General features: G+C 51.5%; 7 protein-coding genes across 7 annotated transcripts; 1 reads left to right on the top strand and 6 right to left on the bottom strand.

Moving 5' to 3' along the window:
* Positions 1-2,029: 2,029 nt before the first annotated feature.
* Positions 2,030-2,677, bottom strand: AA0111_g6277 (hypothetical protein; the record flags this gene model as incomplete). Its single annotated transcript, XM_028652481.1, has 1 exon — positions 2,030-2,677. The coding sequence occupies one exon, from the start codon at positions 2,675-2,677 to the stop codon at positions 2,030-2,032; it is 648 nt and encodes a 215-aa protein (XP_028506229.1).
* An 859-nt stretch (positions 2,678-3,536) lies between these two features.
* AA0111_g6278 (hypothetical protein) lies at positions 3,537-3,638 on the bottom strand (the record flags this gene model as incomplete). The annotated part of the gene is made up of 1 exon (XM_028652482.1): positions 3,537-3,638. One exon carries the CDS (start codon positions 3,636-3,638, stop codon positions 3,537-3,539), a length of 102 nt encoding a protein of 33 aa, XP_028506234.1.
* A 54-nt stretch (positions 3,639-3,692) lies between these two features.
* AA0111_g6279 (hypothetical protein) lies at positions 3,693-4,083 on the bottom strand (the record flags this gene model as incomplete). The annotated part of the gene is made up of 2 exons (XM_028652483.1): positions 3,693-3,997; positions 4,068-4,083. The coding sequence occupies 2 exons, from the start codon at positions 4,081-4,083 to the stop codon at positions 3,693-3,695; spliced, it is 321 nt and encodes a 106-aa protein (XP_028506260.1).
* A 1,255-nt stretch (positions 4,084-5,338) lies between these two features.
* AA0111_g6280 (hypothetical protein) lies at positions 5,339-5,926 on the bottom strand (the record flags this gene model as incomplete). Its single annotated transcript, XM_028652485.1, has 1 exon — positions 5,339-5,926. The coding sequence occupies one exon, from the start codon at positions 5,924-5,926 to the stop codon at positions 5,339-5,341; it is 588 nt and encodes a 195-aa protein (XP_028506095.1).
* A 5,606-nt stretch (positions 5,927-11,532) lies between these two features.
* AA0111_g6281 (Exosome complex exonuclease) lies at positions 11,533-14,552 on the bottom strand (the record flags this gene model as incomplete). Its single annotated transcript, XM_028652486.1, has 2 exons — positions 11,533-14,303; positions 14,351-14,552. 2 exons carry the CDS (start codon positions 14,550-14,552, stop codon positions 11,533-11,535), a joined length of 2,973 nt encoding a protein of 990 aa, XP_028506096.1.
* Positions 14,553-14,670: 118 nt separating this feature from the next.
* AA0111_g6282 (hypothetical protein) lies at positions 14,671-16,356 on the top strand (the record flags this gene model as incomplete). Its single annotated transcript, XM_028652487.1, has 3 exons — positions 14,671-15,094; positions 15,145-15,673; positions 15,723-16,356. The coding sequence occupies 3 exons, from the start codon at positions 14,671-14,673 to the stop codon at positions 16,354-16,356; spliced, it is 1,587 nt and encodes a 528-aa protein (XP_028506093.1).
* Positions 16,357-22,303: 5,947 nt separating this feature from the next.
* AA0111_g6283 (hypothetical protein) lies at positions 22,304-24,407 on the bottom strand (the record flags this gene model as incomplete). Its single annotated transcript, XM_028652488.1, has 2 exons — positions 22,304-24,249; positions 24,347-24,407. 2 exons carry the CDS (start codon positions 24,405-24,407, stop codon positions 22,304-22,306), a joined length of 2,007 nt encoding a protein of 668 aa, XP_028506094.1.
* Positions 24,408-27,871: the final 3,464 nt, after the last annotated feature.

Raw genomic sequence — 27,871 nt, forward strand, 5'->3', positions numbered from 1 at the left:
TGTGAGCAACGAGCCTGCGACGATCTCTGCCCCGATCTGCATCCACATCCTGTTCAATCCTTAGTACCCAGCCCACCATGTGGAGAAGCACGTTGCATCTTGTAGATTTCATCGGCACCAACATTGAGGGTTGACTTTGACTCTGAACATGCCATTCCTGGAGTCGTACAATAGGCTGTAAGCATTTCCAAACTACATCCATTCCTCTCCCTTGGCCTTCGACTGAGACTCTGTCTTCGTTATTTACAACATTTCATTCCTCAAAGACCTATGTGGGTATACACTTCTAGAGTCCAGGCCTTCACCCATCTCTCCATCACCCAATCCGTCATCGTGTCATTCTACATGGTTTCCTTGTTCTCAATCGCGATTTGTAATACTCTGCGGCGTCATGGTATCCAGAACTCTCAGGCTCGGGGCATCTGACGTTGCCTGTTTGAACTACAGGCCTTGCTGGGATATGGTCAATGCGATTCAGGCCAACTCAACTGCCGGAGCTCAGTCTATACAAAACCGTTCTACTCGATCACCTACGCGTCGCCAACCCTACATAGTCAGGTACTACATCAACGTCTACCTGGGCATGACCTACCCACACTATAAGAGTGAAACGCCATGAACTTCTATCGTGATACGCCAAAGCATGCGAGCTACTACGTCACCTAGAAATAACCTTGGCGTCGTGGAAATCTTTGCAGAGGGCGCCTCTAGCAAGCTTTTCGCTATTGAATGCACCAAGTATCTCGTTATCTTCCGCGTTAGCCTGCCGGTCGCACCAGCCGTTAGGATCAACAGTGAAGTCGCCACTTAGGCATTCGTTCGGGATAAAACTGAAGTCCTAGTACCGCGAATCGTTACACACAATGCAGATCCCTCGAATGAGCTGGGTTTTGAGTGGACTGTGATAGAATGGGTGGATGCACACCATTACACGAAACCTGGCATGGATTGTCATGATGGAGAAGGGCTTACTAATTCAGGAAGATGTAGGATACATGTTACAATCCTTCAATATCGAGCTTTCAGACATTGCAGTCTAACGCTCGTCAACAAGTCTCATCCCTATGCTGATTCATACTCCATATATACCGTGGGCGAGATCGTTCAACCTGCATTCTTCAAAAACGACGACATTTTCTAAGTCATGAGTACCTCTCCGCTCGTCACCAAATCTTCAAGCACTTCGTACACAATTTCGATCAGGAGGATGATGACGACACAGAGCATCACTGCGATATTCAAGCCGTATACTCCAGCCTAGAAACTGTAACTCTGTGGCTCTTTTCAGACGACAGCATTTCAGCAGAACACACGACCCTTTGTAACTGCGACATGAGCATCTCAAACGTACTAGTCATTACTAGAGGTAGTCTAGTCTCAATAGCAGACTAGGAACGCGTAACCACGCTTCCTACCTACACCGCTATCAAGCTACCCCAGTTTCTCAGAGAATTTGTCCGCGCCGCTCCTCCTGGAAACACCACCAACACCACCTCGGAAGTATACAGAATAGAATTGAAACACTACTACGCGACGTGCCTAAAGAAATACCTCTCAGATGAGATAATTCGGGTTTGTTCTACTTAATCTACTGTCTCTGAGACAGAGAAGATTAGGCCCGATATACTAATCTAGCTGGATAAGTGTGAGAATAATATGACAGCCAAGTGGGTGAGGGTGTGGCTAGATGCCGCTGATGGGGGAGAGAGCCGACGTTTGCTTTGACAGATGCGTGTCGGAAACCGCTGGTGTTACATAGGTGGTTGTATGAGGACACTGTAAGCCTAAATTGGGAATGGATGAGTATAGTAGCTGAGATTTTCCGGTTTCTCGGATATCTCAGAGTGTTTTTTTTTGAAGTCTATTGCAGTGTAAGCTCTAGCCTATGCCTTATAGTATCATGTCCAGAAACACGATTGGGTATCATTCAACGCCATGTCCTCATCTCCACACTCCTCATTCTTTGCCGCGTCTTCCTTGCTGACATATGACACGCCTCGTCAATCCAGCAGCCACGCAAGGACATGTCCTAGAAGAATTTGACACCCTCTCCCTCACCTCCAGACCCAAAAACCTGCGCCTTCCCCCTCTTCACGCAAACCCCCAAACTCTTTTGCAACAGGTCCATATCCATTCCATAAAACTCTTCCCTACGGCTCACGTCCCCTTCGACAATCTCGTACAACGTGAGTACCGTGCCCTTTTGTCCCGTCCTCTCCACCCATTCCTCCAACGCCGCAGCCCACTCCTCAGGTCTCCGCCAATATATCCACGCCTTGCCTCCTTCACCCTCTTCTCCCGGCTTTATTCCCTTCTTAGACGAGCTTGTACTTATGAATTCAGCTCGATTTCCGCCTTCGGGTGAGGCCATGTATGTGAGGATGGCTTTTGCATCGCGTAGGGAGAGGCTCCTGCGAAGGGTCGCGTTTGTGAAGAGAGGGGTTGGGAGCGCATCGATGAGGGAGATGGTAAAGATGCGGTTGTGGCGGCAGTAGGACTGGATGAGGATGGACCAGGAAGCCAGTTGTGAGGAGCGTGTGCTGGCAACGGGCTGGAGGGTGAAGAAGGGCGGGAAGGAGTATTGAGGTGGGAACACAAAGCTCGGGTTCGTGAGGGTGGTTGCTGTGGAAGGTGTTGGTGTGGGCGTTGAGGCAGGATAGGGGGATGTTGCAGCCATGTTTAAATATGGTGGTAATGTTAAATTTGCATAGGATGCGAGAATGTAGGCTTGTGTTGCGTTGCGCGTGTGGAACATTGATAGTTGGGAACGCGTTGATGGAGGTCTGCGGGGACTTTGCGACGTCATTGGTTGCTTGGCTTGGGCACCAAGGCCTTGTGTCTTCAATTCACTACGACAAGTCTTAATGCACTGCTACATAGGATATGCCCTTCCAAACACCTCGTCTTGGACAAGTCATCTAGGAAAATCATGTGGAACTTTGTGCCCTTGCACAATTTGATCGTAGGTCAAGAATGGTGATATCTCCATCGAAGTCGAGCAATGATTTGATCACACTTTATGGAAAGGAACCAGTGTAGCGGAGTGTGGTGACAGCGGAGTGCATGTTGACGACGATGGTGGGGATGCCGTTCTTCTTGAGCTTCAATGGACGGAGTTGATGGGGTATGCTTACGATTAGACAAATACAAAGTCAAAGATCATTCGTAATATCTCGCGTAGGAGATGTGAGACGTAGCCATCGGTCGATAGACCGCGACTGGCCTTGTCCATGTGATCTCGCGTGTTTTTATGCGTACTAAATAGTACCATTGGCAGCACAGTATGGCTCAGTTTTGGGATCAAGTAAGGAATACTATCATGGATACCATTATTCGTGAAGCTCAAACATATACAACTTGTTGTCCCAAACAGTCCAACGGTGGGTGCGAGGCCAACAGATGCCAGAGCCAGTCCTATACTTTTCAACATACCCAGGCGCCATAACCATATATGTAGAAAGGAGTCGAAATATTGACCAACATCCGAATCCAGTCTCTTTGTAGATACATGCTCTGCAGTCCATTCTACACCATCTTTACCGCCACCCCCTTCTCTTCTGCTGCTGTTGCGCACTCGCTTTCATCCTGATTTGATCCTCCTTCTGCTGTTGGAATCCCTTGACCTCTTGACTGTACATCTCATACTGTCCCAGCCAGTATTCGACCAAGCCTTGCACATCTTCCACAAAGCCCTAAGGCCCCCTGTTGTATACCCAGAAGCCCACGACGAGAATCCCGCCCCAGAAAACCAGGCGCAAAGCCAGGTTTACCCAGAAGATGACGGCTCGGTACATCATGTCCAGGATCTTGAGCGAGATGAAGAATATGGCGAGCAGGGCGAGGATGGAGGCGACATCGGGCTGTGTGATGAGTTTGTTGAGGAGAGGCGAGAGGTGCGTGGTCAGGGTGCGCGAGATGCCGAAGAAGGTTGTGAGGAGTTGGAGGAGGGGGCTTGCAAAGGAGGGTGGGAGGAAGCGCGGGATAAGCGCTGCGTAGTCTGGCAGTACATGTTAGCATAGTGCATTGCGACGCAAGAAGATGACAACAAGTATATCGTCGAGGCTTACCTTGTATAAAGTCCATTCTGGGCAGTTTGCGATTGGACGTGCAGGTGTCGTGTGCCAGACGCGATGGACGCGTTGTGGGGTGCAAAAGGCGAGTTCGCGCTTGGGACGGATCTGCGCGCGGGTAGCGGATGACTGGAGCGACGCGTGGTAGATGGGAAAGACGAGCACGCGATGGGCTTGTTGTCGTGTGGCTAATATTTTGCCTGTTTGCACACGGTTGCGGTGACAGCTGTCCACGTTGACCCACTAAAACGCTTTCACACAAGCCATGCAGCTCAACACACCTAATCCTGGCTGCACGTCATCCGCTCGGCTCGCTAGCTTAGTCACCCACCTCCTCCCACCAGAATCCACTCATGATGCGCAAAAGTAACATACACCGACGATCATACTCCACCACCCTGCGTCTTGCATTTCAGCCCCATCTGCACCACCACTGCGCGACATGTCGCGGGGTACACCCGGTCTGATGATGCGGTGAACTTCTTGTGCGCGGGAAGCGCGATCGTGTATGAATCGCGTCCCGTCGCTTTTCGATAGCTTATGTGGAGTCGAGTGGAGATCGCGGCAGAGCAGAGTTTCAGATCTAAGTATTGCAAATTCTGGGGTCTTGGAACTGGCGGTGTAGACCACGTTTTTTTTTGTCTTCCATGCACCACTCGTGCCGTCGGGGGAAACGGTCGTTGCCGAGATGCCGCTTGGACTGATGTCGTGATCCGTGGTGCCTTGCAGGGCAGATTGCGCAATGAAGGAACATCACTGCAGTACTGGTAAAATGTCAGGTGGTAATGTGTTCATTCTTTCTTCTGGGCAGAAAGGACTAGCCTCTCGCAGTGCTACAACTGCATACCCAGGTACATGTTTGGCTATCTACTAGATCCCTTCCTGTGCCATCTTCGGCATCGACTTGCTGCATTCTCCAACAGAAAGGAACAAAGAGGCTCAAGGCCTGTGTAGTGACACAAAGGTCTGGTATCATATATGCAATGCGCCGCCAAACGCCAAAACCCAAAAGACAGAATCATGCCCAATCGTAAAATATGTATGCGAAGCGAAGGTCGTAAAAGCGAAGTGTTGACTGGTACCGCAACAGTCTCGATGGGTGTACAACAGAAAGCGGTGCGTTGTGACACAGACAGATGTCAGTCATGTATCACTCACTTTGAGTGCATTAGGCAGGCTGCCGGCGGTATATATGGCCACTTCGAGTGGACATGTTTGGAGGTTGGATATGACTTGATGAGTTGAGTGATATCGAGTGACACTGGCATTTAAATCCAGCGTCCATCACCTTTCTGTTGAGTGCCGTACTCTGATTCGAAGTTGAATCGGAAAGCAGATGTTTCATCGACGGATGGATAATGTATTAAAGGTTGAGACCGATGTGAAGATGTGGAGCCCCGGTTGAACTCGCCGCTTGGTGAACATGGTGAGTAAGGCGTTGGAGGTCGGTCTGCGATAGAAGAGGCTACACTAGACTTCCTTCGTGCACGCTCAGGCTTTCGTATTGAACTGGTGGGTGACTTTAGTGAAGCCATGTCGGTTAATGACGGTGTTCGTGGAGGGAACTCGTATGTGCTGAGCTCCTTCTCGAACATGGTAGTGACTCTGGGAGATACATGTTCCCGTAAGACAGCTGGTCTGATGCCGTACTTCTCCGGTCGTTGGGTATATTGGCTGGGTCGTCTCCAGGATTCAAACTCGGCATCGTCCAGTGGTGTGACTGCTCGCAGGGAGAAGCCTCGCATCCTTCTTTGAGATCTCTTCCAACAGAAGAGAACGGCAACGGCAACGGCCGTCAGAACGAGAGTGCCTGCCACGGCCCCGAGAATGATCCAGACTTTGGTTTCTTGCTCCATGATTGCGATGGTGGTGTGTATGTCAAGTGTAAATGCTGAACGGGAGTGTTGATGATAAGTGCTCAAAGACTGCTGCGATCGTCGTTGTCGCTATGTTGAGCAGACCCTGATGGTGTATTGGAAGGAAGATCCAAAAGGAATATACGAGAGAGTGACGTTGATCAGATAACAACCATGCTGGCTGTGGCTGCGGTTGATGCGGCTACTCCAGAAAGGTGGCGGTCGACGAAACGATGGTAGTAATCTTGAGCCCACTCCTGTCTGATATGAACCTTGGAGGGTGATGCGGATAAAGTAGTGCGGGAAGCAAAGAGCGGAGACCTGGGTCATGCGTCTACCCTCGCTCCACAGCACCGTAGTAGGGAATGATGGTATGCACCTAGCGCCACAAAACGAGGCAGCACAAAGAACGGTCCTTCGGTAGAGAGCAACGATGGCGCACCGAGTGAGAGGAGTGTTGCGGGTTATAGAGACCGGACAAGCTTGGCTTGAGGCGACATGCAGGTACAATAGCGTACCTGATGGTGGGTTGCGAAGTTTGTTAGTACGGCAGACTCATGGAAATATCGGTGAGCAGTGCACTAAGAGTAATCCATGATGGGCTAATTTCGACGACCTTGGAACGACCCCCCGCCGTTGGCGATGGCGCAAGTACCGGGATAGGCAATTCCACCGTGCCTGCAGCAGGGGCCTGACACTCCCGTCCAGTATATGCCATTCCAGAGCCGTGAAGCGGGCAGCGTGGCGTCGTTAAGGTCAGCACGATGTTGGTGTTTGACAGCACACCATGATCTCACAACGAATCCAGAGGCAGAAGTCACTTCAGCCTCAGCAACTTGACACCGAGGGCTTGATAGCGAATGCAACAGCGCACCCGTTCGTGCGTGCCCCTCAGCTCTACCCCGGAAGGAAGTCTTTTCTTTTTCGAAATTCTCCTTGCATCGCTAGAGGGCGGAGTACGAGTGAGACAAGCAAACGCTCAGTTTGCCTGAAGGGGCGTGTGTCGGTCGGAAACTTCGCTTGGAGCAAGCAGGGGCACTGACACGACGTCGATCTATCAAACCCCACCAACTGCAATTAGCATCGCTCCCTTCCAGGCACTGGCCAATCCCGTGTCGGGCTTTAGGTGCGTCCCGCGATAGCTTCCTTTCAAGGTTCTTTATCTTAGCCCTCGACGGAGAGCATCCAGATTCTGATGGTGTGCGTTCCCAAGCCCATAGCAGCTGTAGCTCGTCACCACCTCGACTCGCTCCTGCACGAAACAAGTTTCAATGCCGACATCTGGAGCGTTCGCGATACTGAAAACTACTGGTCGACACAACCAACTGGGTTATAGGCTAGAAGTCGAGCGTTCCTGACTATCGCATAACCCTGGCACCGACGGCCTTTGTGCAGCAAAACCGGGCATTATAGCGCAAACGCACCGACGTGTTCCTTGGCAAGAACGGTTGCTTGGTCGCCAGCGTGCCAGGTCATTCACTATTAATCATCTCCGATGCTTCATCGCGGGGCCATTTCGATGACCGCCAATAGCGCTTGAGGGCCTTCACCGGACCTTCTTGAAACACATCAAATCTGGTTGAATCTGGTCGAACAACGAGTTCAACGCCCCCATGCACATTCGTTACAATGACATGAGAGCCGTCGACTGAGGCTTGCAGTTTGCTCCGCTATTATAATGTAACTAGTCGTAGTGGACTGGTAGTGCCATGATGGTGCATCATCTGGACTCATCAGAGCGATCAAAGCCTATACAACTAGCGGCATACGTCGAAAACTCTCCGAATCATATTTTGCATTTGAGGGTCGTCACTGTAGCCGTCCCCGATGCTCGCAGAACCATTCCAAGTGCGACAGCTAGAAGGATCGTACCGTCAAGGGACCTGTCTGACGACAACATTTCGAATTCTGCAGAATCCAAGTACTGTGTCTCAATTTTCTTATGCTATACTTCTTACAAAGACTTCCCATGCCGAAGAAAGGCTCGGCTCCTGAGCCCGTGGTCGTCATGATCTTCGCGCCCATCCTGCAACCGAAATGAGACTTTCATTACAAGCCACGACCAAAGAGGCATCATCCGCAACCCATATGTATCTCGTCGCTTAACCCGCTACCTATCTTTATAGCAAACTCAAGGGTCATCCTTCTTTGTTGAAGCCTGCGGCAAGATCACACGCAAGGTTGTATGCCCAGAACTCTTCAATGTCACTTGGGCCAAGGGTACCCAGGGCCCGAGTTTGTGAGCGCGCGGCTTTGCCGCCATGCCGTGCAAGACGGTAGGTACCTGCAGCTGGAACATAGCGCCTGGCGCTGTCGTTCTGCCGGCTAAACTGCGCAACTTGCACGTGGGCTATCACTATCAGTCAAGCGTGCGACGCCAGGGCCACGAACCGACGGTGGTGTAGTGGCCCAGAGGAAGCACACATAGCGGCGGATACTTTGTTCGGCTGCCTGTGCGAGGAATTGGACCATATCTTTGGAACTACTTGTGATGGCTGCGTAAGATGCGCGATGTGTCGCAGATGTCGTATTGCTTTTTCGATATCTCCTGATCTACAGCGGGGAGAGAATGCTTGTGTCTGTCTTGCTGTCATTGGTGCGACCAAAGCAGAAGGTGTCAAGACTGCAGCTTGCATCTAACATTTCCTGCTGCCACCAATGAGGGTTTAGGTATGGCATATCCACAGCAAAGCTCAGCCGCAACCTCAACACCGCCATCGTGAACTCCTGAATATGGTAAGAAAGCGATGGCGCATTCCCCACGCTGTCCTTGATTTTGGCACCGAAGTGCACCCGTCATGACCTGGAAGAAGCGAGTCATTGAGATGAAGATGCACGCAAAACCTCTCGAACGAGAAGAACGCCCGACACCACATCAGCCTCATCACACACCGCACAGCCTCTCCACCCAAGCAAGATGATCAGAATAAAATCCCTCCTTGAAGGTGCCTCGGAACCGGTGGCATCCGAATGATTATGTCGCCTCAGGAAGGTCTTCGCAAGCTACGTGGGCTCATACCTGTCTTCCAATGATCATATAGGGTTGCGTGGGGCATCGGGTGGGTATTGATCCCGACACTCTATAACAGACACACTATTGCTCATGGTATTTCACGGCGCATGTGCTTAACGACGAAAAATTTCCTATGCCCATGCAACAAAAGTCATGGGCCGGAGTTTCGGCAATAAAGGACTTAGCAACGGATGATGTCGGAAGCTACATTTGCGCATCATGGTCAGCTGGACTGACCATGTGTCGTTCGCATGTCATGAACGGTGACGCTTGCGCAGGTATTCCTTCAATCGGCTTGACGCTACCGTTCACTGCAAGCCGATATTCGAAATCAAACATGAGTCGCTGTAATGCTTGTCAGAGCGATAGGCGTCTTGGGGTCAGGTAACGGCCATGCATCTGTCCACATTGCGCCCTTCTCACCCGACATCAACGACTCATACCTAGGTACATGCGGTTTATGTGTGACTGGTAGATATTGGATGACCCTGTCAAAAATCCCACGTCGCTTGTGCAACAGACGTTCGTGGGGGCGGCTGTGCATGTATCTGTATATTGGATCTACTATATGAAGCGCTTCATGATGCTTATGATAATCAGAGATATATTGATGCTCACTTCGCTTGCTACGGGAAGGATGTGACATCGTTCAGTGAGAAGTGGAGCGTTGAGGATCTGCAGGAAAGGTCTCCTCCTCGCTGTTCGTGTTGTTTGTTACACCGAGATCTGAGCGAGATCGCAATCAATAAGTGCAGGTGCTATATGCATGTTGGAGCATACAAGCGCCGCTATCTGAGCGACCAAGCCTGGCGACCAGGTCATCCAGAGAACTAGCGATCAAGCTGTAGGGCTTTGCAAAACTTTGTTATCATGATCAACATATTTGCTTTTGCTGCTGTAATCCGACCAAGAGCACCTGCGCTCTCAGAGTCGCACGATGTGGCGTTAGTCCAAGGGGTTCAACCGACCCGGGAATTACTGCCGCCAATAAACTTTCACTTCTCCCTCCATGGCCTTCACACATACAATCATCTTGTCACTAATTCGCCCAACTTGTACACACTCTTATGAGGAACAAAGTCAATGATCACCACCCACAATACCACTTGAACATCAAGACAATTTATCAGAGAAAAAGGTACGGAATGCTATGCTGTAAAGTACACACTACGACATCGGGGCCGATATCGTACCAAACACTTCACGAACGCCCCTTATCTCGATCGCCGAGATAGAACCAAGTTTCACTCCAACCCCGGCGACACGGCTGTGTGTCCACTCCACTTTACATATGCATGTCTTCGTGGCTCCGAGATGGTCAACTATCCACTGCAGAACTAAGCTCGTATGTGCATGACCACCATCTCTCACGTTCTCCTAGCAGCATCGGTTCCCCGGGGTCGTCTCCGCACGTCTCAGATACGGCAAACCTTATAAGCGACCTCGCTCACTACTTCAACTTCCACCAGCCTTACGGCCTTTCCCGAGTGACAGGAACGTTTCTAAGCGCCATCCCCTCTTCTGTCATGTTTGAAGACGCTCATTGCAAGCCAGACGGTAGAGTTTACGGCTTTTGTAAAGAGTTTTGAGTGCAGGTTTGCCGAACCTTTGAATCTCAAAGGGCGATTTCGGCCATCATCCTCCGCTGCGGATCGTTAAGATGCAGGACGGGCTCGGTCCGTTACCGGGCTAATCATGCGCCACGGTCTGCACCTTGGCCCGGTAAAGGAAGGAGATGACTACCCCTTCTCCCCAGTTGTGGCTTGCTTCAAACACGCCTTACAACTTTTCACGCCGGCTATACAGATGATCGGCATTGTTGTTTCCGGGTAACGAAAGCTCTACAAATGATCAGTACGATTCGAAGCGCAATGACGTGTGAACAGGATGATCGAGATTAGGAGCTGGAAAAGTACGATTGTAAGGTAGGTAAGCGATCATTCAGGAGCCGTAAACCTTGTCGGCATGGCCGAGCGTCGAAAAGCGGCATGTCGCGAGTGAGCTTGTTGGCGCGTCGCTTGCGCAATAACGGGGCAGGTGGAGGTTACGAATAGGATGGGCATGGATCGACAGATGTCTTGAGTCGTGCTTGGATGTGTTTACGTATGAGTGCAGTTGTGCTAACCTAGATGCTGATACAAAGCGGGAGGCTGCTGTCGCCTGTCGCCACGCCGTAAGTGTGGTTGAGAGCGAGAGAAAGCGTCGGAGGAGTACCGAGTGTGGGTATATTGGCTGGCCTTGAACCGTAATTTGTCACCGAATTGAAGATCTAGACGTTGAGGTGGCATCCATACTAAGAGCTTAAGTACTGGAGTGAAAGTCGTTTACTCCATAGTCAGTATTAGTCCTATGCAGGTGTGTAAATACTTGATCAGGACGTACGATGGCAAACGAAGATCTCATCTCTGGGCCTAAAGAGACAACATGCCACCAGCAGAGACAATTGGATGTGATGAAACGCGAATATACTAGTAGAAAGGACGTGATCATGAACCCGAAGACAACTAGCTCTACAGTCCAAGGGGAGCCGCTTTTCCCGTTTTCGTGCCCTGAACGCCTAGTGACCCAACCCAGGGGATAGCTTCTCTAAGCCTCATACCAGACTCAATCGCACCTTCCTCTTTCCGGTGCTTTCTTCAAGCTCGTCCGTGATCCTGACAGTTACCTTCTCGAACAGCTCGATAGTCCTCTTAACATCGCCCTTGATGCTCAACACATAGTTCTCGGCGTCAAAGTCAGCCTCCGGCTCCGGTGTAGCAAGATCCCTCAATCGAATGAGACTCTCGATACCAAATCTCGGTACAAAAACAACGAAGCCGTTGGAGAAGATCTTCATAATGAAACCTTCCTCGTTGATATCCTTGCCCTTGAGCGCCTGGCCGACGTAATACTCAATGGAAGCGCGACCGGCCATCTGTGCATTGCGATGGCGCACGTTGATGTTCTTGCATACAGCTTCCAGCTTGGCCTTTGACTGTAGGCTAGGGTCCAATTGCTCGTACTCGATAGCAGCGGCAAGCTGGCGATGTGCTTCGAGGTCAGCATAGCGACGGATGGGGGATGTGAAGTGAGTGTAGATTTCGCTAGCAAGACCATAATGCCTGAATTCAGGATACGCTTGAGTTCCGGCGCAGAAATACTCAGCAGACATCATGCAACGTGTTGCCATAATCCTGACGAGAGTGTTGAAGAATGGGTCATTGGGATCAACACACTTGTCAAGTGAATCAGCCAAAGCTTTCGAGCTATCAGTCTTGAGCTCCATTCCCTTCTTGACCTTGAGCTGGTTATCCAGCTCTTCGAAATTCGTCTTTGGAGGGGCAGCGTGGCGACGGAGCAAAGCTGTTTGTGGAAAGGCTTCGTAGTTTTTTGCGGCAACACTAATGTTGGCGAGCAACATAAACTCCTCCACGAGCGAGTTGGTGTCAAGATGCTTCTTTGTCTGGACATCTGCCGGGTCTGAAGTTTCGGATTCAGTTCGGACCTTTACTTCTGGTGAAGATAGGTTCAATGCTCCGGCGTCCATTCGCTTTTGCTTCAGCTTCTTGGAGAGCATGAGCAGCGTCCGCATGCCGTTCGTGAGATCATCCTGCTGTGATTTATCGTCTATCCGGATTTGGGCTTGTTCGTAGCTGAATGCCTCTCTTGAACGAATAACAGACTTGGTGAAATACGAAGAAACGATGTCGGCGTCCTCAGTGACCTCCCAAATCACAGAGAAAGCGTAGCGCTCGACATATGGCTTCAGGGAACATAGATCCGTTCCAAGAAGCATAGGCAACATGTCAATGCGCTTGTCAACCAGGTAAACGGTCGTTCCACGTTGGCTGGCTTCCTTGTCCATCGCATTGTTCGGTTTGACGAAATGAGATACGTCTGCAATATGAACACCGACCTGGTAGTTACCGTTCGGTAACTTGTGGGCATGGAGAGCATCATCGATGTCAACGCAACCAACAGGATCGATAGAGCATACCAAGAGGTCGCGAAGATCTTTACGCCCCTTCCAGCCTGGATCCTCCAAGCTAGCTGGTACCTTCCAATCATGGCCTTCAGCGGGTAAGCAGTCCAGAACCGTTTTGGGGAAAGGCTTGTATTGAACGTCCCACTCCAGTAGTAAAGCTTCGGTCTCTGCGCCCTTAGATTCAAGCTCGCCAAGCGATCGTACAAAATGGCCAACCGGATATCGGGAATCTTTATCCCAAGAATCGATCGTTGCCAGAACACGTTGACCAAGAAGTTCTCCAGCTTGTCGTGTTCGTATCCGAATTTTAGGTATGCGCTTGTCCATCGGAACGAGGAATACGGTCTGTTGCTGTCGACTCGATTTTGAAGAAGAGCGAACAGAGTCGCGATCGATGTGGCCGACGTATTGTCTCCAGTTTCGCTTGATAACACCTACTACACGCGCAGTCGGTTGCGGCCTGCCTTCCGTGCTTTGTCCATGGACACGCTTAACTTCCTCTTGTAACGCTCGTCGTTCTCGCTCTGGGATGACATTCTCGCCTTCTTCAGCCTCTGCGTTGTCGTTCTTGTTCACTGTCTCCTCTTCAATGATCTTGGTTGAAGGCGCCTTCCACTGATCCTGAGGCAGTACCTCGACAACTACTACGTCGCCAGAGACAGCGCGATTGCTGTTCTCACGTCCCAGAATAAGGAGAGATTTATCGAAAGCAGGTACGTGGACTGAGCCTTCGAGGTAATTGTACGGGGAGACGTTGAAGATGCCTTGGTGTAAAGTGCCAGCTTTTACACCAGTCATCATCTTAGAGACTGTATAATGTTCCGAATAGAAGATCTCTGGCTTTTTCGACCTGACTTCTCGTTGCTCTTGCGCTGCGCTGATCATGTCTAGGAGCTCGTCCGAATTTTCCAAACCCGATACAAAGTCTGACAAAGTCTTGCCAGGAACCTTCTCGGCTTTAGCTTTGCGCAAGTTATCCCTGTCATCGGTGATCATGACAACCGTAGGTATCCGCGTCTGCGTTTTGCTCCGCGCTTTAACAGCCTGTGTGATATGGTCATTGTACCATTGTACGGCTTTGCGAACAGCCCGGTCGTTTCGGTCATTGATGGTCTCTCCAGCTTCCCGCGACACATACGTCTCTTGCCTGAATTCGTTGAAGAACACGTAGAAGCGCTTTCCTTCGTTCTTAGTCAGGGATATCAGACGATGATATAGAGGAAGTGAACGGTTCTTGACCTCCTCTAGTACAGTTTGGAGGACAATAACATCATGGAATGCGGTCTCAACTTCGAATAAGTCCATGCCAGTAAGAAAAGCATTTGTGTCCGGAATAAGATATTGGCCACTTGGGAAGTCCTTGGATCCTGCCGGTGTGTCTGAAAGGACAAATGGGGCGACTGACAAAGATTAGCCTAACTCTACACGTGAGGTTTTGCGACCGAACCTTTCTTAGAATAGTCCGTCGGCGCAATCTCTAGACATGCTCTGCAAAGATTGGACGAGCATGGAATGTCCTGTCGTAAATACAACTCTCTGACAATTTTCTGGACCTTGCCACTTTTGGTAGACCGCACGTAGACCTTGCTGGACAGGTTGGTTTCACCACGATCGGCAGCTGTCGACCGCTTCAGACTGAAGTACTCCATCTTTGGGGCAAGGTGTGTTGGTTGACGAGCGACGAAGGCGCGTGGTGTTGGTGTCTGGGAAAGATTGGTCGATGCCAAGATATCAAAAGATCCTAGCTCCACTACCTAGCTCCGCACCATGACGGAGCTCCCAGGTGGGCCCTCACAGCGACCAACATCACCTGGGCAGAGCTCCAATACCACGACTCCAGGCACCGAAGCCGCTCTATCGCTCACATCCTGCCCCCCTGCCACGGCTATCGCAATGTCTTCGCTAGATCCGCCGACGTACCTCACCTCGATCCAGAACAACATCCGCGCGCGGCCCATATCATGGGAAGGAGCTGTGCGAGCTAAGACCATCACCGACGAAGACCTCAAGAAGATTAAATCAATCGATAAAGTGCGCAAGGAACAGAGGAAACAGACCATCGAGTCTGATGTGGATAGCTTCGTGACGCTGTTAGTGGGCGGAAATGGATCGCAGAGCATCTTTGAGGCAGCTGCAAAGCGCCAAGACATCATTCACTACATGCTGGTCTTGTTGGGAGACATGATTGATGGTAGCAACGCGAACCTCTCTAGATCCAAGGCGAAGCTTACAAAGTTCCAGACATACCTGCACTCACATCGGCTCTCGTCCAACACCCAGCGCCCTACAAGCCTTTCCTGCCGCTCTTGAAGGCTTCATCTAACAACGAAGACCCCGTACCGCTTCTGACATCTTCCGTTCTGTCCGGCCTTCTATCGCAGGCTGTCAAGACGTCTTCCAAGAACACACCCCAGCTTGATGAGGCCTTAGCACAGCTCTTCACCTACCTCTCGACACTCGCAAAGGCATCCGACGCCGGTCTGCAGGATATCGCTGTACGGGAATATTCTGCCGTACTTCGCAGCACCAAATCAAGGCGCATATTCTGGAAGCAGAGGAAGGAGACACTTAGCCCTCTGTTTGATATTCTGCGGGCTGCAGCTGGGTCTGCCAAGGATACAGACTCAACCCTGTATAGTGGCGGTGCTAGTATCCGTACAACAGATGGTGGCATCTCTGGTGGTGTCGGTCTCCAGCTTCTGTACCACGTCTTGCTCGTCATCTGGCAGCTTAGCTTTGAGGGCGAGCTCGTAGGCGAAGGACTTCAGGAGTATGTTTACTCTTCTAAATCGCATTTCGCATTTACTAACAGCTTACAGGGAGCACGATATCGTCATTCTCTACACGCAACTCCTCAAGGTCTCGCCTAAGGAGAAGACCACTCGTCTTCTTCTTTCCACTCTCCTCAACCTTTTGACTACCAACCGCCAGACTCTTCTTCCAACAGCCGTGCTTGCTCGCCTACCCTCTCTTCTCTCAAGCCTAAAGTCGCGACATCTAACCGACGAAGATGCGCTCGAAGATTTACAGGCCTTGAACGAGCTCCTCGAGGAGTACACCAAGACACAGACTACCTTTGATGAGTACGCTGCCGAGCTACAGTCGGGTCACCTTCGTTGGTCGCCACCGCATCGCAACCCTACCTTCTGGCGAGACAATGCGCGTCGCATCTTAGAAGAGGACAAGGGCGCACTACCTCGAAAACTTGCGGAGATTCTATCTAAGAGCTGGGAAAACGATAAGCAGGTATTGGCTATTGGGTGCAACGATGTCGCGTGCTTGGTCAAGGAGGTGCCAGAGAAGCGACAACAACTTGAAAAGCTGGGTCTGAAGGGCAGGGTTATGGAGCTGATGCAGGAGGCAGATGAGAGCGTACGGTGGGAGAGCTTGAGGGCAGTTGGCGAGTGGCTGCGGTACAGCTTCGAATCGAAGACCGAGCTTCCAGTCAGGTAATTAGTGTTGACTATGGGGACGATTGTGAGCACTGTCAAGCGTGTGAGTGTTTTTCCATATGTTTTCTCGTCTATACAGGGCCTCTCATAGAATGTCAGGCCCATACAGTACATGCTCGATCATCTCAAAGCCGTCTACATGCTCTTCCCTTCTTCATATTTGAGATACAGATTGTCTGGCACCATGATATGCATGAACCTTTTGTGTACCGAAATGCCTTTCATTGAGATTTCCACCAGTTTTATGGAACCCAGACTATTGCGCCAATTACCTGTGTAAGCCATACAACTTCATGTGGCGATGTCCTAGGTAATGCAGTATGATGGGTTACATTACGATCAAGAGTAAACAGAATTCGTGGGCTACACGAGCTAGTGACATGCTGAGTGGCATTCAACTGAACCACTCTAATACTCTATTGACTCTCCATCCCCACTCTTCTGAATCAGTCGACTTGCTGACATGTGGGTCGTCGTTTCTGTTTAGATATCCCAGACCAGGTTTCAACTCCGTCAGAGAGATCTGAGTGTGAGTGAAGCGACATGAGGTGTAGGAAGGCAGGATCGACGACATGTTTGACAAAGTATGAAAACTGTTTATTTTGAAGTAACAAGATAGTTGATGAGTGATTTAAGCCGACCATGTGCCGACTACGGTTGTCAAACACACACTGCCTTGAATAACTCTTTCTCTCCTCCAGGAGGTTAATGCAGTCAAAAGAGTTGACGGATTGGAAGAAGCCATAGAAAACGATATATTTTGTGAGAGTGTTGGGAACCTCAACCATCTACTTTTCAATATCTATGGCCTTGTGTGTAGGTCCAAATATATTACCACTATAGAAACCTCAGGTTGAAAAGCACGTCCAATCGATATGATGTATTGAAGCTTTTTTGTCATTGAAAGAAAGTACGAATCGTCATCATTCATAGAAGAATCCGGTTGTTTGCATTCGGGGTCTCTTGACAATATTCTTGCATACTGCCATCCACGCGTTTCTCCGGGACACTGCCTTGATATTTACATCCTTCATATAGAACTATTTACCTATGCGGTTGAACTGAAGATATCGACCAAACTGATGATGTAACGGACAAGGCCTTCTGCTTGCTCAGTCCAACGTTCGTGCTCATCATGAAGAACCTCGTGTTATTCTTGACTTATTCCCCACCAACATCGCGCCCCGAAGGTATACATAGCATTCCCCTTCATCAACTTATCGATCATGTAACACTATATCTCTTGAAGATAAGTTTTATGACCTAGAGTACGACACAATGAAAACGAGCATCTTCGTGAATTGATTACATGCTCCGCATCACAATGTACATATGGTCTCGCTCGTTATCACTTTCCAATTTCGGCTAAACCAGCAGCCTTCAAAACCACACGATCTCGGCTCCCCTGCTGAGTTCCGTCAACTCTTCCCTTGTCCCCAATCTTATCGCGACTCCACCATCTCAACTTCGTGGATATTTGAGATCCGGATACAGTACCCGCTCCAATAGCAAGCTCAAGCCCATCTAAACCTTCTCCAAGCCAGTCATCTCGGCACCTGCCATGTCTCTCTTCTTTCTGATACGATCACACGTATCCTAGCGTGCTATCCCGTCTCCCCTGACGGTATCCTGCGTGAACGACTAATTAGCAGGACAAAAAGAGTTTAGGGATCAAAAATTCGCTTCTTTCCCGTATTTAGAGTCTTCGGATTTATATGTGCACAGACGCCAATGCGCACAGGACAAACGCTATTTACTTCCTCGTCCGTGACATACTCGGTATTCTCCTAGCCTGAGATATGTTTCCCTTGCGGACCATGCGGAATCTACCGTCCCCAAGTTTGTGGAATCGAAACATGCTAGTATGTTGGTTTTTCTACCAAACTTGGTCATAGGGGTTGGGTTTGTCTACTCAGAAGTGGTCATGACAGAAGCCGAAACGTCCTTTTGTGCTTTTGAGATGATCTTCGTGTGGCTTGTATAATCTCCAGGTAGCGAGTTCGATCTCTGTATGGCCAGGTGATGTCTTCCGCCTCTTCAGAAAGCTTCTATGAAAAGATACTGTATCGTGTTGATTGTCAGAAGGAGGAAATCCACAAAGTTTGGTCGTCGGACGCTGGTTCCGAGTTCTCAATGAAACTATGGTGATCCGCGCACATGCAGGTACAGAGTTTGATTCACGGTCGCGGGTATTCCGTGAACCACTTGAGGGTTATGCTGTATCCTTGGTACCGTCAACTCTGGTTCACGGGACCGATGTGAAGCTACCACAAAATCTGGTAGAATGCAGGTACAGGTCCCAAGTACCAGATTGTAGTATCGATAGGAGCGACCGAGTTTCCGTCACGGCGTCACCCGTGTCGTCCGTGTATTGTATTGTAGAATGCAGTGATGCCTGTTGGGTCTGCTTTCAGCTTTGATCGCACGAACCTTTAGTTCTTCGAATCGATAGGAAACTAATTATCACCGCTTCTTGCTCGTGTCAAGTACTAGATGGGTGCGCAAGCCTCGAGGCCTTGATCTGTCACTTTTCGGTTTGGGGGCTGGGAACCATTGGCTTGGCAGACACCATTTCTTTTCTGACAGATCTCTCCGAGGAGGGTAAAGTCCGGTTATAGCGAGTCACTATAGATGCCGAGTCAAGCGAGCGAGCAAAAAAAGCGACACCACGTCGAATAATTTCGGATGGGTCGCCGACTCTCACGGTGATTGCTTTTTGCGCCATTGGTAGTTGCTTTGAAGCCGAAGGGAGATCCGACACTGGCCCAAGAGTTTGTATTGCGGATAAAATTTCCATGAGCCAGGTCGATGCGAAAAGAAGAACAATGATCGTCACGCATCCAAGCCACGTTGACGTTGATGGCGGTTGTCTCGGTTGCCGCGATGCTTTAGTCATGCTGGTGTAGGTGTTCAAACCCTTTAGAGCCAAGTAGGTGATTTCGCTGCCTACCAGTAGCGTGCGAACAAGAGAGAGGTTAGAGGAAGAAAGAACCAACAATAAGATTTGCATGCGTCCAATTGCAGTGGCAGCAGGAATCGCCTGGACGTAGGGTTAGCCGCCATATTTCCTAGTGACGCAGGCTGAATTTTCGCAACCTTTCACCGTGAGAACTACCTACCTGGGCAAGTAAGTAGATCCTTAAGATCCAGGATCCGATTGTTCGTACCGATCGTAGGATCGCGAATCTACCCTGCGATTAGTTACTCAGCTAGAGATTCAGAGTCCGTGGCCGCTATATGGAGACGGCGTTGAATGCCGTTGGCTTGGTCATCTCAAATTTCTTTTCAATCTTTCGGATGCCTGAGTTTAAAGGTGTCGGTCCGAATGCAGTAGCCGCCCATGCGACGCAATGTGGATTGATCCCAGACCACGGGATATGGCCCTAATACTAGACTAGCAGCATGCAATTGTAACGGCGCTGTGATTCACCTGCATGCATCGTAGGTATCCACATTGATCAGTGTCTACAACAAACATTCGCATGACAGAAACCCATGCCGACCTATTGAGGAGTGCCAGCGACGGGTGATGCGCGATCCATGTGTAAAAAAGTAACAGAAGCGCAAGGCAGCCACTCACGTCTCTCGGTTTAGTGTGCAGCGAGCGTGTATGGATGGACCACTTGAAACTGACACGACGACGATAATTGCATTTTCAGATGGGATCGAAAGAGATTGGCTGGGTAGGTAAAAAGGGTCCAGACATATTGCACGTCAATACCAGACCTTCAGACTTGGGACCGACTATAACCAAAGCTAAGAAGACCAAAGGGCTAAATTGCCCAGATAGCGGGGTCCGTCTTCCTTTACGAGGTACGGTGAACCTTCTTACCGTTTCCGCAGGGGGTCCTGTAAGCCAGCTTACTAAATGCCCATCGTTCTGTGGTCGTTGTATGGACGGCAACAATTGCCGCCTATATGAGGATCCATGTGGCAATCTGTTGAGATTTACGTATGCAGGTCATAGTACAGTACATACGCCGAGGGACCCCAGGGTAACACGCTGATATCCTGTGCCCATAGGAAATCCAGTTCATCATGGCAAAAGTGGACATAGATCGAAAGAGGTATCCATGCTCCGACGCCGTTTAATGCATACGTACATACAGGACAAGACTCCGAAAAACTTTCCACGCGTATGTATGCAACGTAGGCTCTAAGCGAGATGCATTGCCATGTAACCTTTGCTCTTCGCTTCGCAAAAGCAAATGTTGCAGGCAGCGGGAAGGAACGAATCCGCGCCCATCACGTGGCCGCAGCGTGAGATTCGCAGTGGGAAAAGCAATCACACGTACAAGCGGTGGTCGTTGGACCGTTGAGACGACCGCGGAGGGCAGACGTAACCGTGCATACTGACCGATGATATGGGCTTGTCAGCGCAGAAGAAAGCATGATAATCATCTTACCCGATATACGTTGAGCCGCAACCTTAGGCCACTTGCACTGCAGCCAGCTTGAAAGCCGCCGGAGTAGATCCGACAGGTGGAAGAAACCCTGCCTGCCTCGAATCTGCCTTCTCCCGTCACGGAGTCAAAGCCAAACGACATGAATGAACCGCAACAGCAATAACATCAACCACGTATATGTCTGGGCAATGGGACTGTGCGTCTATAGACTTTGGGTAGCATGGTAGGCTACGTAAGATAACCGAGCCATCGAGTCCCTTTCGCGCGAATCGATGATGCATCGTGGTCTGAGCTCGGTCCAGTGCAGCCGTCCGCTCCCGCACCCGGTCTCTGTTCGACCATGTGTCGCAGAACCCATGAACCATGTCTTTCCTCATGCTTAGACTGTAGGTTAGACGCACGTCGTCAATCACGCAGGTGGTGAATCGACCCCTGGCGGTTGATGGTGCCGATCAGATGCATGCGCAGGAAGCAATTGGGGTACATGGAGCGACATGACACATTCTCACGTTCTGGGGTGCAGATTCCGACACAAAGCCATCTGCTGTTCGACATGTCCATGTCGCTGGCTGCAGACCCTGCCTGATACCAATGTCATCTTTGCATAGCCAAGTGTTTTACAGTCACAAGCCTTTACCGAGTGCGATAGATTCGTTCCGTGTTTGCGCAATGGGTAATATTATTAATAATGAAAGGATACGTGAAGAAGATCCTTCCTGTCATGCGTCCTGAAGCGTAATGGTAGTGCATTTCTACCTGCTCCTCCAATATCCCAGAGCAACAGCTTGCGGGAGCATAACTTGCGTCCCTTCCAATGATGCAAATGACTGCAAATCAGTAACCAAAACACGAAACAAGGTGTTGGGGAATCTGGGGAATCTTGTGCAAAAAGCTATAACTAAAACCACCACGAATAAGACGACTGGGACGGGGATCTGCTAATACTGACAAAGAATGCGAAAAAAAAAGACGATGTGACAATCTGATTCAGAAACGTCGTTTTCCAGCAATGCAAGAAATAAATCTCCTTCAAATATTCCATGCACTCTTGTCCGCAAATCCATGCAAATACTGCCAAGCCGCAAAGTACTGTGGGGTATCCATGCGATGCGAAGATATAGCAGGTGAACGGACCTCCAGGTTTCATCAACGAAGTCAACGTGCGTTCCAAAGTCGCCACGAGGAAATAACAGCCGAGCTCGTAGTAAGGGAATAAAGGAATGGCACTGTGTACCGCATCCATCGTGCTTTCGTATTGTCGTGTTTGTTGCTTAGCGTGTTCGTCACCGTCTCGTATGTCGTGATTTCATTGTTGCTGGTGGAGCGAGGAGCGGAGTGAAAAGCAAGATAGGATGAGCCTAGTGTACATAGTGCAACGAAGAATGAATTGCGGCAGGTAGCCCCTGGTGTCGATCGGAGCATGGACAATTGTATTCCAATAATGATGCCAAATCAGACCATCGTTCGTGGACTCAAGAATGAATTCGGCTCATGATGCGGTAGTGCCGCTTTTGACAACACATCATAGGGTTGTGGCCATTCCTAGTATGTCGACCACCCTCCCTGTTGTGGAGCCTGTGGAGGTGCCCAGCCAGGCATGCCAGGCTGTTGACTGGCAGCACTTTGGTGTTGCATAAATTGGTGGGGGCTCGGGCTGGGTTGGTAAGGGTTTTGTCCCATAGCCTGGTACCCGGGATCCCCGCCAGGCATAGAGCCTCCCATAGCACCCATAGTCTGGTACTGTTGCACAGGTGTGCCATGCATGGAGGCACTGCTTTGGGCATGGTGGAGTTGTGGTGAGGCATGCATGGGGGACTGTTGCGGAAGTGGCGACTGCTGTGGTCGTTGCGCATATTGCTGCATGTTGTGCTGTTGGGAGAGCGGGGAGGGCTGTGGTGGTCCTCCTTGCCACATGTGTGATGGAGGGTACCCATGGCCTGGGTTTTGTTGGACACCTGGAAGCATGCCTCCAGGACCCATGTTAGAGGCGTTCATGCCCTGGGGCATTCCAATGCTTGGTGGACGGCGGTGCATCTGGTCCGCACGGAGAGGTGTGTGTTGCTGAGCCATGGGTGAAGGTACCATGTTGTTTTGGGGCATAGGCTGCGGGCGGTACGCTTGAGGACCCATGGGCTGTCCAGGCCTCTGTGGCGTCTGTGCTGGCATTCCGTACTGATTTCCTGGCATGCTGACAGCTGTCGAGGGCATACGTGGAGACTGCACCGCTTGAGTAACCTGCGGGGCGTGCTCTCCTTCGGCGGTTCCTGGACGGTTCGGCTGGACGGGCGGCTCGTGGGGACGTTGCCAGACATCGTTGAGATAGTCCTTGCGGTGCTTGCGTTGCTGCTCCAGCTGCTTGTTGACCTCGGCTGTTTGCGCGGCTGCGTTGAGAATTTCGCCAGACGGAGTTGGCCTTGTCATGTCCTGATACGGGGCGCCCTGCATCTCATGTCGTGGACGTTGTACGCCACTGTAGTCTCGAGGCTGCAGGTCAGCCGTTGTGCGCTGGTTGTATGCGTCTGCGTTTGTGGAGGGCATGCTTCCTGGTGCGGGGTTGAGACCGCCAAATGGCTGCAGAGGGTTGATCGCAGCGCCCAGGTAGTCTTGGTTGTTGCCTGTGTATGCTCCTGGGTGGGCAAAAGCCATGGCACTGGCGTGGTTCGCTTCGGCTGCGGCTGCCTCTCTTGCTTTTGCTGCACCTGGCCTCTTCTCACCCGCCGCGTCTTCCTCGGTAAAACCCTGCTTCCGTGCCTTGCTCTCCCAGTAGTCGTCGCGCACACGCCGGCCGTTGACGATCAATCTGCTTCCGAACTGTCTGAACATGGATCGGGCAGTGACAATGGCAATCTGTCTGGACCGATACGAGTATGGCAGAATCTCCTGGTGGATGAGGTCGTCCTTCTCGGCCTGCGTGGCGATGATCTTGTACAGAGAGCGGTTTTTGTTGAAAAGTAGATACGAGTCACGGTAACCTAGAACACGCGCGCATTCGGTTGCGAGCATGAAGAGCTTCTCGCCTCTGTTGGGGACGAAGAAAGTGCGACAGCGGTATTCGCGGCCGTCAAGTGGGTGGCCTTGTTGCGTAACCTTCCTTTCTCCGGCCTCGTCAATTTCGCGCGGTATGTATTCGTCGCCTTCGGCATTGAGCTGGTCGGTAGTGTGGTCGCGCACAGTGGGTAGCGCCTTGATGACGGCGGGCTTGGTGGGTGTTCCCTTGGCAGATGGCGAGGTCTGGGGAGGCGATGCTTGGGGCAGGGCTGTTGTCTGTGATTGCGGTGTTTGCACGGGCGGCGCGATGCCGGTCTGTTGCGGCGATCCGGCATAGGGCGGCCTGGTGGCCTTGGGAGGGCGACCGCGACTGCGTTTGTTGTTGGGCGTGTCATCGCCCTGGATGTCGTAGTTGCTCTCTGGCGAGCGACTGCGCTTCAGGCTGCCTCGCGATACTTGCTGTTGCTGTGCGACGGGCTGCGTCGGGCCTCCGAAGACGTCTGGCTTTGGTCAATAATTGCTCGTGGGAGGCTGCGTCGGATGTAACAGACGCGCAAGCCAGTGCCTGCGACGGACGAGGGGGACGCGACTACTTACGCGACGGGTCAATGGTGCCAGGCGGATCCATGATGCCGTTGGCAAAACCACCATTCGACATGATTTGTATAGGGTGTTGCACATGCACTGAGTACATTCAGGCGGCGCAAGAGCAACCGAGCTCGAAGGAAGCTTCCGTCGAGCGTCGCGAAGCTCAAAGTGTGGCCAATGGGCGCGGCGCAGGTAGTAGGGCTAGACGCACGGGAATCCGCAGCGGTCGCTGGGGATCATGTGTTGGTGAGTGATGGGAGACGGGCAGTGTGTCGGCGCGGCGAACCAAGGTTCAAGTTCGGCAGGTGCGGGTGGGGCCAAGACTCGCCGGGAAGGCGCGTTCGGTGGCTACGGACGGGGATGGCGACACCACTCAGGCAGACGAGCTCAATAACTACGGAAGATTCTGAACGTCGCGGAAAATGCCAGAACAGGTGGTACAAGCACGGGCAAATATTGGTAGAGCTGCGCGCAATGTTCCGACGGCGCTGGCTGATCGATATACTGCTCGTGGACTAGGACGCGGTTAGGTTTGAGCTTCAGGTGACGGCGCGAAAACAGGCCATGTGAGGGCTGCACTGCGAACAGCCGCTGTAAGGGTGACTTGCAGCAGGCAGGGCCGAGCAGGGCAAGACAGGGCAGGGCAGGACAGATGGAGCGAGCGAACGGTTGGGGAAACGAACCTTGGGTGGTGCAGGCTGTCTAACCAGCGACGGGAGCAGGAGCCCTTGGTGCAAGATATGTATGGGCGGCTGTACGGGCTGTATGGGCGTATGTGTGGGCGATTGGCGCGGCGCTGCGTGGTGCGGGAGCAAAGACCACTGGGTGCTGCTGCAACTGGGAAGTCGGGTTATGGTGAATTACGAAATGGGAGCGAAGCCCAATCTGATATGCCCTGCAACCCCAGCAGCTGACGGCCCGCGCGGCGGACGTCGACAGTCTTCGTCTAGTGAGCAAATGGCACGCACTGACAATGGCGACAAGCTTCAGGCATTAGAGGCGCTGCAGTGTGATAAAAAGTGGCTCTCCCGCGGCCCTGCACGAGCCGGTGGCTTTTCACTACCTCGAGAGCGCAGAGCGCACGGAGCCGAACAGCATTACTTGCATCATGCTGCGAGATAGCGACCGCTAGCTTGGATCTTGCTCTCGATATTCCGTCTCCACTCCAGAGCCAAGCACCCGAGCGCGCCGGGCCTTGTTCTCTCATGCTCGATGCTTTCTGCGCGAACGCGAGGCCTGGGTCAGACGCGCTGCCTATCCTGTAGTCTCCACCACTCACAAGTCCGCCTGCTGCTGATTGAGCAGCTCCCGGCAAGGCGACCGTGTCAGCAGGCTGCTATCGAATCATTGATTTTAGACCCGTGGGCCTGCAGCCCGCCCAAGACAGACTACGCTGCCGCCTGCATTGGCGGCCGCAGTCGTCATGCATTCGACCTTCTCACTCTATCAATCAACCCGTATCGTCTGACTCCTCAGCGCCCGTAGCCAATTCCCCCCAGCCCGCTCATGCTTGCCGCAACAGCCGAATAAGGAAGCCCAACTTTATTGCGCTGCATCCGTCAAAAGCAGTAGTCCTCATCTTGGACGCGCTTCTGCTGCCTGCTCTGCTCGTATTCCCGCTACTCCGTCAAGACGTCTAAAAATGATGCGCTGATCGCCGACCTTTGCTTGTCCTGTGCAATTCGTTTTCCTCTAGCATTTCCTAGGCCCAGTTGAGGCTCGTCCTCTCGTAGCGCCGTCGGTCTTCGCGGGCCTATGGGCAGTGCTGCAGCTGAAAGCTCCAAGCGCATCCACAGCATCGGAATCGCTTCCTACTCTCTCCTCTGGCCCAAGCATCCAGTTGCAACGCTTGGACGCTTCGATATTCATTCTTCGTTCCGTGTGGACAGCAGATTCATCGCAGAGTTGGCGATCTGTTCCACCAAGCGACCCGTTCCCCGCCGAACCAACAAGGGCAGAAGTGTTAATGACCCTTGGCCTGCCCGTGCTGTAACCGATCCCCACCATGCTACCTTGCTCGTATCTCACATCCCTTCCGCAGCTCGCGCCACTGCCTTAGCGGGAGTCGAAACGCCATGTCCGTTCGTCTTTCCTGTCCTAAGCGCTGTCTAACTCACTTTGTCCGTGCGCCGTGTTGTTGACATGCTCTTGAAACTACGCGAGTTCAAGACGTAATCTATCTGGACGGACCACAGACTGTGTCCATCTGTAGGCCTGGATGCCGGCATCCGCTTCGGCATCTTGGAGCACGCAACCTTTCGCGTCTCTTTCCTGACGCGTTTGAGGAGGCTGTGCCACATTATTCCATGTCTTAGACCCTGAGGCCCCAGTTTGTCATCTGCCTCTCTCTGCAGGGTCTAAGCCAATTGAGAAGTGTTTGCCATTCTTTGTTTGCTAAAGCCCTTCTTGCGTCCGAACTCGGTACTGTCCAGTGGGGTATGAAGAAACAACACGGACGATCAGTCTTCTTGAACAGAGTGATGTGAACAGAGTGCAGTCGTTTATATCCGTACCCTTCGTAAACCGAGACTACCACACAAGTGGGACATGTCGTTCTTGTTCTATGGTCCGACACCTGCCACATATGTCGTGAGTGTCAACGCGAGAACGGCTCCAAGTCCTCTACCTACTCTACCCCTCGTTAGCATCGTACCGACCTTTGACGTCCACCGTCATATTAACAAACCCGCTCACCGCTGTCATGACATCTGCAGTGCGCTAACTACAAGGATCGTTGAAACATTCCAACGCGAATTCAAGTATTAGACCTAGTCGATACCTTGGCGGGGCACTACGGGCAGGCTAGGATAGCTGCTTGATCATATGACAGCTGTATCCACTGTCTTGGATCCCAGCGTGCGTCGGGAGACGTCAGACGCCAAAGTCGTCCCACGTTCAAGTTAGATTGAAGATCGCGGCGTACGGCGGTTGTATCCGTACCATGATATCGAGGCCATTTAATGTCGAGACCTCGTTTCAGAAATCCGAGGAAATGGAATGGGTAGGACCACCCACTGGTGAGTGCTTGTTCTTGCAGCCAACTGCGGATGTCCCGCAGGCTAGCACTGTACATGGCTTCCGTTTGGCTTCCTGTACGAAAGCCACATGCAGCGGGTTGTACAACTTCAGCGGTGAAGCACATCTTTTCTCCATCGGCTTTTGGAACACCGAAGTAAAAACAAATGTTGCTGCATTACCACGTACACACACAGATCCGTCATGCAGAACTGTAATCAGACGTCCAATAATAGGATATGTGATCGTCCACAGCGAGCTCACTGTTCATGCTCAGGTTTCGCCAGCAATGGCCGGTTAACTTGCAAGATGGCCATTTCATGACTTTGAAATCAGGAAGATAATAGGCACTAGTGGCTTCGGCATACCCCCGAGTTTCGCTAGCAAGTAGCTACGCTACCCACACCCTAAAGACGAACCCCAACCCCTCTGGATCTCCAATCCTGCCGGGCGATGTAGTTCCATCCATGTTGTAGCATTGAGCTAGGCAAACTGCGTTCGAACGGTGAGGCGGTCCAC

Source organism: Alternaria arborescens, assembly GCF_004154835.1.
Source record: "Alternaria arborescens strain FERA 675 chromosome Unknown contig_13, whole genome shotgun sequence".
Lineage (NCBI taxonomy): Eukaryota > Fungi > Ascomycota > Dothideomycetes > Pleosporales > Pleosporaceae > Alternaria > Alternaria arborescens.